This window comes from Papio anubis, chromosome 14 (genome assembly GCF_008728515.1).
Source record: "Papio anubis isolate 15944 chromosome 14, Panubis1.0, whole genome shotgun sequence".
NCBI lineage: Eukaryota > Metazoa > Chordata > Mammalia > Primates > Cercopithecidae > Papio > Papio anubis.
The window spans coordinates 106,559,291-106,574,450 of NC_044989.1; the positions used below are offsets into that span (position 1 = coordinate 106,559,291).

The 15,160-nt window shown below is 43.0% G+C and overlaps 1 protein-coding gene across 1 annotated transcript in view; it reads left to right on the plus strand.

Annotated features, from left to right (window-relative positions):
* Window positions 1-13,785, plus strand: part of MRPS5 (mitochondrial ribosomal protein S5) — a 34,016-nt gene extending 20,231 nt beyond the window's left edge. The window contains 5 exon segments of the mRNA XM_031655510.1: window positions 1,514-1,560; window positions 2,353-2,410; window positions 2,706-2,768; window positions 10,738-10,874; window positions 13,403-13,785. Coding sequence (XP_031511370.1) covers window positions 1,514-1,560; window positions 2,353-2,410; window positions 2,706-2,768; window positions 10,738-10,874; window positions 13,403-13,627 — 530 coding nt within the window. The 3' untranslated portion in view covers window positions 13,628-13,785.
* The last annotated feature ends 1,375 nt before the right edge of the window (window positions 13,786-15,160 follow it).

Consider the following 15,160-nt stretch of genomic DNA (forward strand, 5'->3'; position numbering starts at 1 on the left):
GGACATTAGCTCTTTGTTAGTCAAATATTTTGACTTAGGTTTTAATTTTTTTCCACACAGAAGTTTTAAGCTCTGTGGCAAATTTATCAGTCTTGTATCACTACTGGGTTATAAATATTAGTTACCACTTTGGGTTTGTGTCTTGCTTAGAAAGCCTCATTTGAAGATTATAAATGTCAGTAAGTTTCCCCGTATTTTCCTCTAGGATTCCGTGGTTTAGTTTGTTTTGTTTAAACCAGGAACTGGCATTCGCAGCCTCTTTTGTCCCAGGGCTCAGAGGTCCCATGTGTCTTATGGAGCAGTGTTGTTTTATGTTATTTTCCCATGTATGATTTAAAAACAAAACACGTTGTTCAAAACAAAATACAGTGGCAGCAAATAATGGCAGTGTCTCTGTAATGGCTGGTAAATTGTATTTCCTAGTGAAGTGTTCAGAAACTAAAGTCATTAATTTGGTTTCCTGGTTAATTAAAATCTGGATTCCATTTGGAGTTCCATTGAAATCATGGTTTTACTCTCTAGCAGTGGATGTTTTTTCCCACCCTTTCTGATATTTTTTCCTTCCTGAGACAGGGTCTTGCTGTGTCACCCAGCATGGAGTGCAGTCGCACCATCACGGCTCACTGCAGTCTCAACCTTCTGAGCTCAAGTGATCCCGCGACCTCAGCCTCTTGAGTAGCAAGGATTCCAGGCACCTACCACTATGCCTGGCTATTTTTGTATTTTTGGTAGAGACGGGGTCTCACTATGTTGCCCAGGCTCATTGTGAACTCCTGAGCTCCAGCAATCTGTCCATCTTGGCCTCCCAAAGTGCTGGGGTTATAGGCGTGAACCACCGCACCTGGCCCCTTTCTGATTATTGTAATCTATCTTTAAATGTCCAAAGTGATTTGCCTAATTAATTTAGAATATATTTAATTTTTTAAAAATTGAGTGTATTTTATCTGTCTATTTTTAAAAGGTGGCGTCTAACCTTGGATTTTATAAATACATCTAAGTTTGTTATTTCCAGGATGCTTCAGAACAGATCTCTGTAACCTCATGCTTTGTTATTGTTAGCTTTTTTGTTCTGGTTTTGTTTTGAGACAGGGTATTGCTCTATCTGGAGTGCAGTGGCGCAGTCATAGCTCACTGTACCCTCAAACTCCTAAACTAAAGTAATCCTCCCACCTCATCCTCCTGAGTATTTGGGACCACAGTCACGCACCAACATGCCTGGCAAATTTTTTAAATTTTGTTTTTAATAGAGACAAAGCCTTGCTGTGTTGCTCAGGCTGGTCTCAAACTCCTGGGCTCAAGTGATCGTCCCACCTCAGGCTCCTAAACTGCTGAGATTACAGATGTGAGTCATCACACCAGCCTGTTACTGGTTTATATTATATAGCAAGTCTTTTGTGGGTGGTAGAAAGATGAAGTGCTATGAAATATTGTAGGAGCAGAAACTTGAAATGTGGCAAAAACCACGTGGGCCAAATTTCTGTCTCTTTTCTTATTTTTGCTTTTTTGTTTAAAGGTTTTGCTATTGGGAAAGCCACTGATCGGATGGACGCTTTCAGGAAAGTATGTGCGTTTTTTTCCTTTGTCGACACTTAGTAAAAGATTAGTAAGTTATATGCTGGACACGGTGGGAACCACAAAGCAATAATAATTTGTCCCAAAACCTTCCCATGAGGCTTGCTGTCAAGGGTTAATTAGCTCGTAAAAATCAGTTTCAGAAGTACTTATATTCCTTTGCACCATTTTTTTAAATCAGATTTTTAATTGCCTAGCCAAGTTATGAGACAACTGTGAAAGTTTGAACACTGACAGAATGTTTGAAGATACTAAGGAATTGTTAATTTTTTTTTTTTTTTTTTTTTTTTTTTGAGATGTTGCCTCACTCTTGTCCAGGCTGGGGTGCAATGATGTGATCTCGGCTCACTGCAACTTCCGCCTCCTGAGTTCAAGCGATTCTCCTGCCTCAACCTCCCAAGTAGCTGGGATTATAGGTGCCCACCACCAGGCCCGGCTAATTTTTGTATTTTTGGTAGAGATGGGGTTTCTCCGTGTTGGTCAGACTGGTCTCGAATTCCTGACCTCGAGTGATTGGCCTGCCTCGGCCTCCCAAAGTGCTGGGATTATAGATGTAAGCCACCGTGCCTAGCCAGGACTTATTGTTAATTTTTTTAGGGGTGATACCGATATTGTGGTTAAGAGTTTTAAAAAATAAGTCGTTATATTTTAGAAGTATATACTAACCTTTTTGCATAAGTGAATTTTTAGTAATGAAACATTTTTAAAGGTATTTTTGGAATCCTTGAAAAGATGTGAATTTCAACAATAGATTTAAGAAAAACATTTTCCTTCTTTCAGGCAAAGAACAGAGCAGTTCACCGTTTGCATTATATAGAACGATATGAAGACCATACAAGTGAGTGTTAATCTATTTTTTTTTTTAATTTGCAGGATTACATTTGTTAAAGTATGTGTGGTAATATATCTCTATAAGTATCTTTGTGTTTCTCTCTTACTGCACTCTTACAAATATATGAAGTGTGAAAACAAATCTAAGAAGGTTACTAAAGTGAATGAAATCAGAGCTTACCATTTATCTTCGGTCAGTATGTGCTGGCTGTTGAGGCTAGTATAAATTGCTTTGTGATATTTGCAAAGGCTTATTAAAGCCACACACTTAATCCTTCTGTGTTTATGTTTTTACCCTCCAGTATTCCATGATATTTCATTAAGATTTAAAAGGACGCGTATCAGGATGAAGAAACAACCCAAAGGTGACTTTAAAACTCTTCCCATTTGTCGATGATAAAGCAGAGAAATTATAACAGGTCTATCCTCTCCTCTATTTTTGTTCATCTTTAGTTGAACTCATCTTGAAAACACCAAAATGTAAAGGCTTATGTTAGGTTTAAGAACGATGAGGCTTTTGGAGAAATAAGAATAGTCAAGGCACACAGGCTCCTGTGAGCACAGGCCTGTTCCAGAAAAAATTTACGTGGGGAGAGCACATTGGAAACAGGAAATAGCACCTGAGCGAGTGGTAGGGTTTGGAGGAGTGGGAACATGAGTTCCTCACAGGGAATTCATTGATGCATTTAGGTGTTTCTGTTCTGACTTACTCAGGTCCAGGTGTTTACTGCTCATCACATTCTGATTGGATGCCTTCTGTGAGCTGGGTGCTATGCTGGGCACTAGGGATGCTGCAGAGATGGCCTTTCCTGTTTTGTGGACAAGCAGGCAGGCAGACAGAGTTCAGGGTCATGGGCTAGGGCAGTCATGCCTAGTGGTCTCTGAGTGTAGGATTCTTGAACCTTCTGATTTGCATTTTACTGATTATATAAAATCAGTAAAAAATAATTTTATATAACTTTTGGTATTTAAATCTCAAAAAGTTTGAGTCAGAAGAGATAAAACGTTAAATTTTCATATCGAAGCTTCCAATACAACTTTGCTAGAGCCATGGCTTGGAAATAAATCAGGGGAAAAAACCCTCAAATACAGAATCAGTTGTGTTAATGCATCAGAACTTGCCTTCTGCTTTAAAGCCATAATTAATGATTTAGGTGCTGGATAAAAACCACGTATTTTGTCTTTAGAAAAGGTGTTAAGTGGACTTCAAGGTTTAGATCTGTGCTGTCCCATACAGCAGCAACTAGTCACTAGCCGGCCTGGCTATTGAGCACTTAACATGTGGCTATTGAGATGTGCTCTAATTGTCAAATACACACTAGAATTCAAAGACCTAGTACAAAACAAGAATATAAAATCTCAAAAATATTATTGCATTGATTACATTTTAAATGATAATGTTTAGACATGTTGGGTTAATAAAACACATCACTAAATAAACTTTTTAAAAAAAAACTTGAAAAAATGTATCTATGAGAACATTTAAAATTACGTATGTGGCTTCTGCTTATGGCTTGGATCATACTTATGTTGGGCAGCATGGTTTAGACATTTACATCTGAATGATTTTTAAATGACTGCTACAATTTTTATTTTAAAAATAATTTCTCTGGCAAGGTCCCCATATGTTTATGTATTATATTCATGTTTTCTTTTCTTTTTTTTTTTTTTAATACTTTAAGTTCTAGGGTACATGTACACAATGTGCAGGTTTGTTACATGTGTATCCATGTGCCGTGTTGGTTTGCTGCACCCATTAACTCATCATTTACATTAGGTATATCTCCTAATGCTGTCCCTCCCCCTCCCCCCACCCCACAACAGGCCCCAGTGTGAGATGTTCTCCACCCTGTGTCCAAGTGATCTCATTGTTCAATTCCCACCTATGAGTGAGAACATGTGGTGTTTGGTTTTCTGTCCTTGCAACAGTTTGCTCAGAATGATGGTTTCCAGCTGCATCCATGTCCCTACAAAGGACATGAACTTATCCATTTTTATGGCTGCATAGTATTCCATGGTGTATATGTGCCATGGTTTCTGAATCCAGTCTGTCATTGATGGACATTTGGGTTGGTTCCAAGTCTTTGCTATTGTGAATAGTGCCGCAATAAACATACGTGTGCATGTTTAGAGTAGCATGATTTATAATCCTTTGGGTATATACTCTGTAATGGGATGGCTGGGTCAAATGGTATTTCTAGTTCTAGATCCTTGAGGAATCGCCACACTGTCTTCCACAATGGTTGAACTCTCTTTTTTTGTTGTGTCTCTGCCAGGCTTTGGTATCAGGATGATGCTGGCCTCATAAAATTTGTTAGGGAGGATTCTGTCTTTTTCTATTGATTGGAATAGTTTCAGAAGGAATGGTACCAGCTCCTCTTTGTACCTCTGGTAAAATTCGGCTATGAATGTGTCTGGTCCTGGACTTTTTTTGGTTGTTAGACTATTAATTATTACCTCAGTTTCAGAGCCTGTTATTGGTCTATTCAGCAATTCAGCTTCTTCCTGATTTAGTCTTGGGAGGGTGTGTGTGTCCACGAATTTATCCATTTCTTCTTGATTTTCTAGTTTATTTGTGTAGAGGTGTTTATAGTATTCTCTGATGGTAGTTTGTATTTCTGTGGGATCGGTGGTGATTTTTAAATTGTGTCTATTTGATTCTTCTCTCTTCTTTATTAGTCTTGCTAGTGGTCTATCAATTTTGTTGATCTTTTCAAAAAACTAGCTCCTGGATTCATTGATTTTTTTGAAGGGTTTTTTGTGTCTCTATCTCCTTCATTTCTGCTCTGATCTTAGTTATTTCTTGCCTTCTGCTAGCTTTTGAATGTGTTTGCTCTTGCTTCTCTAGTTCTTTTAATTATGATGTTAGGGTGTTGATTTTAGATCTTTCCTGCTTTCTCTTGTGGGCATTTAATGCTATAAATTTCCCTCTACACACTGCTTTAAATGTGTGCCAGAGATTCTGGTACGTTGTATCTTTGTTCTTATTGGTTTCAAAGAACATCTTTATTTCTGCCTTCATTTCGTTATGTACCCAGTAGTCATTCAGGAGCAGGTTGTTCAGTTTCCATGTGGTTGTGTGGTTTTGAGTGAGTTTCTTAATCCTGAGTTCTAGTTTGATTGCACTGTGGTCTGAGAGACAGTTTGTTATAATTTCTGTTCTTGTACATTTGCTGAGGAGTGCTTTACTTCCAACTATGTGGTCAGTTTTGGAGTAAGTGTGATGTGGTGCTGAGAAGAATGTATATTCTGTTGATTTGGGGTGGAGAATTCTGTAGATGTCTATTAGGTCTGCTTCCTGGATATCTTTGTTAACCTTCTGTCTCATTGATCTGTCTAATATTGACAGTGGGGTGTTAAAGTCTCCCATTATTATTGTGTGGGAGTCTGAGTCTCTTTGTAGGTCTCTAAGGGCTTGCTTTATGAATCCGGGTGCTCCTGTATTGGGTGCATATATATTTAGGATAGTTAGCTCTTGTTGTCGAATTGATCCCTTTACCATTATGTAATGGCCTTCTTTGTCTCTTTTGATCTTTGATGGTTTAAAGTCTGTTTTATCAGAGACTAGGATTGTAACCCCTGCTTTTTTTTTTTTTTTTTTTTTGCTTTCCATTTGCTTGGTAGATCTTCCTCCATCCCTTTATTTTGAACCTATGTGTGTCTCTGCATGTGAGATAGGTCTCCTGGATACAGCAAACTGATGGGTCTTGTCTCTTTATCCAGTTTGCCAGTCTGTGTCTTTTAATTGGGGCATTTAGCCCATTTACATTTAAGGTTAATATTGTTATGTGTGAATTTGATCCTGTCATTATGATGTTAACTGGTTATTTTGCCCGTTAGTTGACGCAGTTTCTTCCTAGCATTGATGATCTTTTTTTTTTTTTTTTTTTTTTTTTTTTTTTGAGACGGAGTCTCGCTGTGTCGCCCAGGCTGGAGTGCAGTGGCGCGATCTCGGCTCACTGCAAGCTCCGCCTCCCGGGTTCACGCCATTCTCCCGCCTCAGCCTCCGAGTAGCTGGGACTACAGGCGCCCGCCACCACGCCCGGCTAGTTTTTTGTATTTTTAGTAGAGACGGGGTTTCACCATGTTAGCCAGGATGGTCTCGATCTCCTGACCTCGTGATCCACCCGCCTCGGCCTCCCAAAGTGCTGGGATTACAGGCTTGAGCCACCGCGCCCGGCCCCTAGCATTGATGATCTTTACAATTTGGCATGTTTTTGCAGTGGCTGGTACCAGCTGTTCCTTTCCAGGTTTAGTGCTTCCTTCAGGAGCTTTTGTAAGGCAGTCCTGGTGGTGACAAAATCTCTGAGAGATTTGCTTGTGTGTAAAGGATTTTATTTTTCCTTCACTTACGAAGCTTAGTTTGGCTGGATATGAAATTCTGGGTTGAGAAATTCTTTTAAGAATGTTGAATATTGGCCCCCACTCTCTTCTGGCTTGTAGAGTTTCTGCTGAGAGATCTGCTGTTAATCTGATGGGCTTCCCTTTGTGGGTAACCTGACCTTTCTCTCTGGCTGCCCTTAATATTTTTTCCTTCATTTCCACCTTGGTGAATCTGACAGTTATGTCTTGGGGTTGCTCTTCTCGAGGAGTATCTTTGTGGTGGTCTGTGTATTTCCTGAATTTGGATGTTGGCCTGCCTTGCTAGGTTGGGGATAATATCCTGAAGAGTGTTTCCCAGCTTGGTTCCATTCTCCCTGTCACTTTCAGGTACACCATTCAAATGTAGATTTGGTCTTTTTACGTAGTCCCATATTTCTTGGAGGCTTGTTTGTTTCTTTTTACTCTTTTTTCTCTAAACTTCTCTTCTCGCTTCATTTCATTCATTTGATCTTTAATCACTGATACCCTTTCTTCCACTTGATCGAATCAGCTGCTGAAGCTTGTGGATTTGTCATGTAGTTCTCGTGCCATGGTTTTCAGCTCCATCATGTCATTTAAAGTCTTCTCTACACTATTTATTCTAGTTAGCCATTCGTCTAATCTTTTTTCAAGGTTTTTAGCTTCCTTGTGATGGAGTTCGAACATCCTCCTTTAGCTCGGAGAAGTTTGTTATTACCGACTTTCTGAAGTCTACTTCTGCCAGCTTGTCAAAGTCGTTGTCCGTCCAGGTTTGTTCTGTTGCTGGTGAGGAGCTGGGATCCTTTGGAGGAGAAGAGGCGCTCTGGTTTTTAGAATTTTCAGCTTTTCTGCTCAATTTCTCCCCGTCTTTGTGGTTTTATCTACCTTTGGTCTTTGATGGTGGTGATGGGATTTTGGTGTGGATGTCCTTTCTGTTTGTTAGTTTTCCTTCTAACAGTCAGGGCCCTCAGCTGCAGGTCTGTTGGAGTTTGCTGGAGGTCCACTTCAGACCCTGTTTGCCTGGGTATCACCAGTGGAGGCTGCAGAGCTGCAAATATTGCAGAACAGGAAATATTGCTGCCTGATCCTTCCTCTTGAAACTTCGTCTCAGAGGGGCACCCAGCTGTATGAGGTGTCAGTCGGCCCCGTACTGGGAGGTGTCTCTCAGGCTACACAGGGGTCAGGGACCCACTTGAGGAGGCAGTCTGTCCATTCTCAGAGCTCAAACACCATGCTGGGAGAACCACTGCTCTCTTCAGAGCTGTCAGACAGGGACGTTTAAGTCTGCAGAAGTTTCTGCTGCCTTTTGTTCAGCTATGCCCTGCCCCCAGAGGTGGGGTCCACAGAGGCAGCTGGGGCTTGTTGAGCTGTAGTGGCCTCCACCCAGTTCGAGCTTCCTGGCCACTTTGTTTACCTGCTCAAGCCTCAGCAATGGCGGACGCCCCTCCCCCAGCCAGGGCTGCCTCATAGCTGGATCTCAGACTGCTGCACTAGCAGTGAGCAAGGCTCCGTGGGCGTGGGACCTGCTGAGCCAGGCACGGGGTGTAATCTCCGGGTGTGCCGTCTGCTACGACTGTTGGAAAAGCGCAGTATGTAGGGGGCAGTGTCCCGATTTTCCTGGTACAGTCTGTCACAGCTTTCCTTGGCTAGGAAAGGGAAATCCCCTGACCCCTTACGCTTCCCAGGTGAGGCAGTACCTCGCCCTGCTTTATGGGCTGCACCCACCGTCCAACCAGTCCCAGTGAGATGAACCAGGTACCTCAGTTGAAAATGCAGAAATCAGCCGTCTTCTGCGTCGATCACGCTGGGAGCGGCAGACCGGAGCTGTTCCTATTCGGCCATCTGGGAATGGAATCCTATTGAAATGACTGCTGTAATTTTAATTTAATTGAAGAAGCTACCTTTTAAAATCTTTCCTGTCTTCTAATCAAAGCTGTGTTTTTCAGGTTTTTGTATTATCTAGACCATTACACGTTTCCTAAATACATACACGTTTATAGACATTTTGTACATACATGTTCAAATAGGCATTTCCTAAACAACGTCGCCTATGTGTTACTAGTTCTGTAGGAGATAGAAAAGGTGCTACTCCAAAAAGGATGCCAAATGGCAGAACTGGATTAAGGAAAGGCACCAAAAGTGTTTGTGCATCTTTGTGAATGTTGCAGTCATTAATGCTCTGCCGTGTAATATGAATCTCCCAAGAGAAATGGAGGGTGTGGTGTTCCCAAATTTATTTCACCATGGAACACTTCTGCCTCGGCTATAGAACAGTATTCAGTTCCACACACAGCACTGCAAAACTTGGCCATATTTATTCAGTGTTTTTTGACACAGTCTCTGCCTGGAAGGTAGTGAAATCATGACCATCGGACTGACGACGACCACGACCACGTGGGTGTTGGTGTGTGTGTCACGCAGTGGCAGTGTTCATTGCAGTGTCTGTGCTGGTCCAGGTGCTGTGTATCACACACCTTCGCGGCACTCACCAGCAGCCCTGCCAAGTAGGTATTTTAAGGGGGGCCTTCTTGTCATGGTTATCCAGTGAGCAGTGGCAGGGTAGAGCTGAGATTCCTTCCAGAATCTGCACAATGCCCTTTCCACATGTACCTCTCTCTGGCTGTGTGTGCACCCGTGCTCATCCAGACATGAATGGCACCTGTTCTGTGTGTGAATAACTCCATCTGGAAGAACAGAGGACCCCATTGTGACCGGTCTTTAGCTCTCCTCTTAAGGTCTTGCACACTGTGGCGTAATGATGGAGCCCACAGTTCATTGGCCCTTTCAAGTAGAAGGAATAGTTCTTGCCCATAAAAAGTCAAACTAGAAAGCCAGTAATGTCCAACTTCCAGAGGAGATTTTCGGCCTTGGAGCATAAGAGGTGTGTGCTGAGTTGTATGTCTGGCAAATAAGAATGTTGGAGGCCATACTTGGGCCCTGCAGCTCCCTCACTCCACCTGCACTTGCCAGATGCTGCTGTAGGCTCTGGGGACACCGCGGTGAGCAAACAATATCCTAGCCCTATGAGGGCCATCTTCCATTCAGGGGAAACATTGGATAAACAGGTTTTGTTGAATGCCCTAATCAGGGTACTGTGTTAGAGTACAAGGGAGGAAGGCAGAAGGAAGGATGCCACCTTGAATAGCATGGTCACAGAAGGCCTGTCTGAGGAGGAGCAATTTGAATGGGACCTTGAAGAAGACAAGGAGCCAAGGGGGCAGAGCTGGGAGGACATTCCAGGCAGAGGGAATCCCAAGTGCAGTCCTTAAGGTGAGGAAGCCAGCAGGAGGTGTCACGTCTCTAGATGAGGTCAGGGAGGTGGGCAGGACTCTCAGGCACAGAAGGCTCTGAATAGGCCATGGCATTCTTTATTTTAATCTTGAGAACAGTGGGAAGGAGGGATCTTTAAATGGGGAACAACGTGTTTGGTTTGTGTTTTTAAAGCTCTCTGGAGAAGGGATTACAGGCAGAAAAGGGTAGGGCAAGTGGCTGGAGGGGAGACCCCCCCCAAGATTGAGAGGCCAGCAAGGAGGGGAGGACAGGCCAATAGCTGGGAGGTAAGCAGGAGAGGATGTGTTACCAACACAAAAAGAAGAGCTTCTCCAGGAGGAGGAAGTGGACCAGTCTGCTCAGGGTAACGTAACTATCAAGGAGGGTGAGAAGAGGTGTGCCCCTCCATCCTTAGTTAACATGAGTCTGGAGTGTCAGGAGTCTTCATGCATGTTTGTTAATCTCAATAACAATCCTGTTTCTTTGCCCTGGATACGTGTTCAAGATATTTGTAGGTGTCATCTTTTTAATCCTTTTAGTATCCTGTTGAAGTGTCATCTTGGAAGTTAAGTAAGTTGTCACGGGTCAGCTCACTAGGAAGTGGTGATACCAGAATGTGAACCAGTTTCCCGAAGCCCAGAGTGAAGCCACGCGAAAGTCAGCAGGGCGACTCCTCCCGCTGCAGGCGAGTGGGCTGTGTTTCACCCAGTTCTCCTTTTCTAGGTTACGGCCTCCGCTGCCACAGAGCCATCATCACCATCTGCCGGCTCATTGGCATCAAAGACATGTACGCCAAGGTCTCTGGGTCTGTTAATATGCTCAACCTCACCCATGGCCTGTTCCATGGGCTCTCCAGACAGGTAACCCTTCCCCGGGGTCTGAAACAGAAGTTCTAGTTTGTATTTCAGTTGTGTGTGTTGGGGCTGCGATGCCCTGGGGCCTCCTGGCGATGCTTTCCTGAGGCCACCTGAGGAGTTGGGCATTCTTTGCTGTCTGTGACTACATCAGTTTAGTTAAATCCACTGACGAGTTCGTGAAAATTACCTTATAAAAAGTATTTCATGGGTTTTTCTAAGTAGCATTTTTTAAAGCCAATAATTACAGTCTACATGTTATTAGGAAAATAACCCATGCTTGTTCTAAAGCTCCAACAGTATGGAAAAGTAAAATCAAAAGAGAAAGTCTATTTCCTAATTTAGTCCTTTCAGTTGGGGCTGGGGTGAAGCACTCGGGGCAGGCACAGTCCGTTCCCTGTTACCTGTGTAGGTGGTTCGGACTGATGCCTGGGTTGGTAGGGAACTCTGAACGTTAACATGCCAGGTTACCTGTGTAGGGGTTCGGACTGAGGGTTCGGACTGACGCCTGGGTTGGTGGAACTCTGAACATTAACATGCCAGGTTACTTTTCCTCATCAGTGGGAGCCCTAGGCCCGGCTCCCAGTCACCCACCATGGAGGGCAGGGCTGTGGCTGCACCGGCTCCCCGTTCTTGGGCAGCCGCCCTCCCTGCCCGGCAGGGCTGGCCTGTCTCTTGAAAGGATGGGTAGACCTCAGCATGGGTGGATGAGCAGAAAAGACAACCAGGTTCAGTAGGCTCCATTTGCTGACCCTGTTTAGCTGAGGACTCTGGCAGACTTCCTGACACTTCAGGAGTACAGTAGTGGGTTTTAGTTAGAGTGATCCATGGAGAAATTTTACATGTCTCTGTTTCAAGTAGGAAAATTAAAAGAAAAGGAAGGCTTTGGGTAAAAGCCTTCTGTTTTCTGAACAGCTTTTGTGTGTGGGTACTGTCTAAACACCCTTCAGAGCACTTCCAAACGGAAACATTAGAGGTTTAATTAAGGTGTTGGTTTTAGATAGATGTTATTTATGATCCAGTAGACTTGTTCTGTTTTTGTTTTTGTTTGTTTGTTTGCTTTTGTTTTTTGAGACGGAGTCTCACTCTGTCACCAAGGTTTGGAGTGCAGTGGCTCCATCTCAGCTCACTGCAATGTCCGCCTCCTGGGTTCAGGCAATTCTCCTGCCTCAGCCTCCTGAGTAGCTGGGACTACAGGCACGTGCCACCATGCCCGGCTAATTTTTATATTTTTAATAGAGACGGGGTTTCACCATGTTGGTCAGGCTGGTCTTGAACTCCTGACCTCATGATCCACCTGCCTTGGCCTCCCAAAGTGCTGGGGTTACAGGCATGAGCCACCGTGCCTGGCCTAAGCTTGTTCTTTTATGTGATATTTTTGTTTTCTGTTAGTCTTTTAAACCTTCTGATGTAGTTACCATATATCATCTCTCCTAAAATGCCATCAGTTATAAAAGGTTGCATTATTTAATATGTCACTCAAAAAGGAAAAGATGCCACCAATTTAGCTGATGTGCTTTGATTGAAAGATACACCAATATAAGTTATTTTATTTTGTTTGTGGAATGGCTCATCTCTTTTCTAATTTCAAACATACATAGAATAGTGCAAGGCAGCCATAAGGCCCGGGATCACGGGATTGACGTAGCAGGTATGTCACTGTACCATGAGTAACGTCTGCTGAACTGATCTGCCGGCTTCCAGATCTCTGTGTCTGCCCTTTGCAGTGAATCTCCATGGCCGTCACCCAGCTCGTGACCAGTCTTGCTTCTTAGTACCACCCCCCGTTATTCTGAAGCAAATCTCAGACATTTTATTTCACCCCTGAATATTTTAGTATGTATCTTCGAAAAGATAAGAATTTTAAAAATCCTGTAATACTATTTCCATACCTAAAAAATTAACAGTAACTTGTATCATCAAACATCCAATCAGTGTTCATACAAACGAACAAATTCCATTTGTTAGATGAAAAAAAAAATTTTTTTACACAATATGTTTGAATCAGCTTGCAGAACAGGTTAATGTATGTTTTTGCTATGCCTTTTAAATAGGTTCCCCTCATCTCCCGCCCCCCTGCCCTGCCCCCTTAGGATTTTTTGTTGAGGAAACCAGGTTGTTTGTTTTGTGGTGCTTCCTGGCCTGTTGCTGACTAAAATACCTGTAGGGTCCTTCATGTCTTATCTCCCCTATGTTTACTGTAAATTGGTAGTTAGATCTAGGGGGTTGGTGAGATTCAAGTGCAGTGTTTGGCACAGCATGGTGCATAATCAGGAGGGTTTAGAAGGCAAGAGACCAGAGGCCAAGGCCCTTCCTCTGTCCCAGTTTGGGGTGGGCTGATGCGGCAGGTGAGGCTGAAATGGCTCCACCCATGACAGGTTATTAGAGTTTAGCCACAAAACACATTAACCCAAATCCACCGACATGGCCTTTGAATTCCCCCAGGCTGCACTCTTCTGGCCTGTGGAAGTTCCCGCTCTTTATGTTGCAAATGTACTTCAGACCTAATCTGTTGTGAATCTGGTCTTGCCTAGGAAACCCATCAGCAGCTGGCTGATAAGAAGGGTCTCCATGTTGTGGAAATGCGGGAGGAGTGTGGCCCTCTGCCCATTGTGGTGGCCTCCCCCCGGGGGGCCCTGAGGAAGGATCCGGAGCCAGAAGAGGATGTTCCAGACATCAAACTGGACTGGCAAGACGTGAAGGCCGCGCAGGGGATGAAGCGCTCTGTGTGGGCTAATTTGAAGAGAGCCGCCACGTAAGCTCTCTGGCCTTGTGCAGCCAGTTCCCATACCTCGGAGAGACCAGGAGAGACTCAGCCCCTCACAGCTTGGGGCGTGGCCTTGGTTTTTGTTTGTTTTAAGGAAAGTTTAATCTGTAAACTCTTCAGAAATAAATAATCACAGCGTTCACTTATTGAGCACATGTTATATGCCAATGTGATAGAATCTTTACATACATATCTCAGTTCAAGACTACTTTAAATATTCTTCCAAAGTAACAAAAGTAAATGAATTGGGGAGACGGGGCTACTAATTTGACCCGATCGGTAATAACGTACACAGTGGTAATCGCTATAGCAGTTACAGCTGATATATATGAACTCATTCATCCAAAGTGAACGTGATTAACTTCATTTGACAGAGCAGTTAAGTAACTTGACTACCTTGAGGAACTGCCAAACTTTTCCACGGTGGAAATGGAAATTGTTGGCTACATTGGGAATGTTAAGTGGCGATTAATTGTACACCGTTGTATTTCCCTGAGGGCTGATGATGTTGAGCGTCTTTTCATGTGCTGATTGGCCATTTGTATATGTTTTTTGGAGAAATGTCTATTCAGGGCCTTCGCCCATTTAAAAAGTTATTTTTTATTATTATTGAGTTCCTTATAGTTTCTAGATATAAGCCCCTGTCAGATGCATGCTTTACAAAAGTTTTTACCCATTCTGTGGAACGTTTTATTTTTATTTCTTTGCATACTCTTTCTGCCCCACCCACGTCCTCTTTCTGGGACACTGATGACACAAATGTTCAATCTTTTATTATCGTCCGTGAGTCCCTGAGGCTCTGTTTATTTTTTTCTAGTCTGTTTTCTCTCTGTTGCTCAGTTTAGATAATTTCTGTTGTTTTATCTTCAGAATAACTGGTTCTTTTCTCTTTCCTTTCCATTCTGCTCTTGAACCATCCATGCAGTACTTTAACTTTGGCTATCATTGTATATTTCAGTTAAAATTTCCATTTGATTTCTTTTTTATATCTACTGTTTCTTTGCTGAGACTTTCTATTTGCTGAGACTTTTTTTTTTAAATGGCTTCAAGAGTGGTTATAATTGCTCACTGAAGCATTTTTATGGTGGCTGCTTTAAAATCCTTGTCATCAGGTGGGTGTGGTGTCTCACGCCTGTAACCCCAGCACTTTGTGAGGCTGAGGCAGGAGAATTGCTTCAGCCCAGGAGTTTGAGATCAGCCTGGGCCACAAAGTGAGACCTCATCTCTACAAAAAATAAAAGTAAATGTGAAAGTTAGACACACATGGTGGTGTGCGCCTGTAGTCCCAGCTCCATAGGAGGCTGAAGTGGGAGGATCGTTTGATCGCAGGAGGTTGAGGCTACAGTAAGCCTTGTTCATGCCACTCCAGCCTGGGCAGCAGAGCGAGACCTTGTCTCCAAAAAAAAAAAAAAAAATTCTTGTCATAAAGTTTCAACATCTGTGTCATCTTAGTGTTGACATCCCTTGAGGTTTTTTCTCATTCAAGTTTACAATGTCCTGGTTCTTGTTATGATGAGTGACTTTG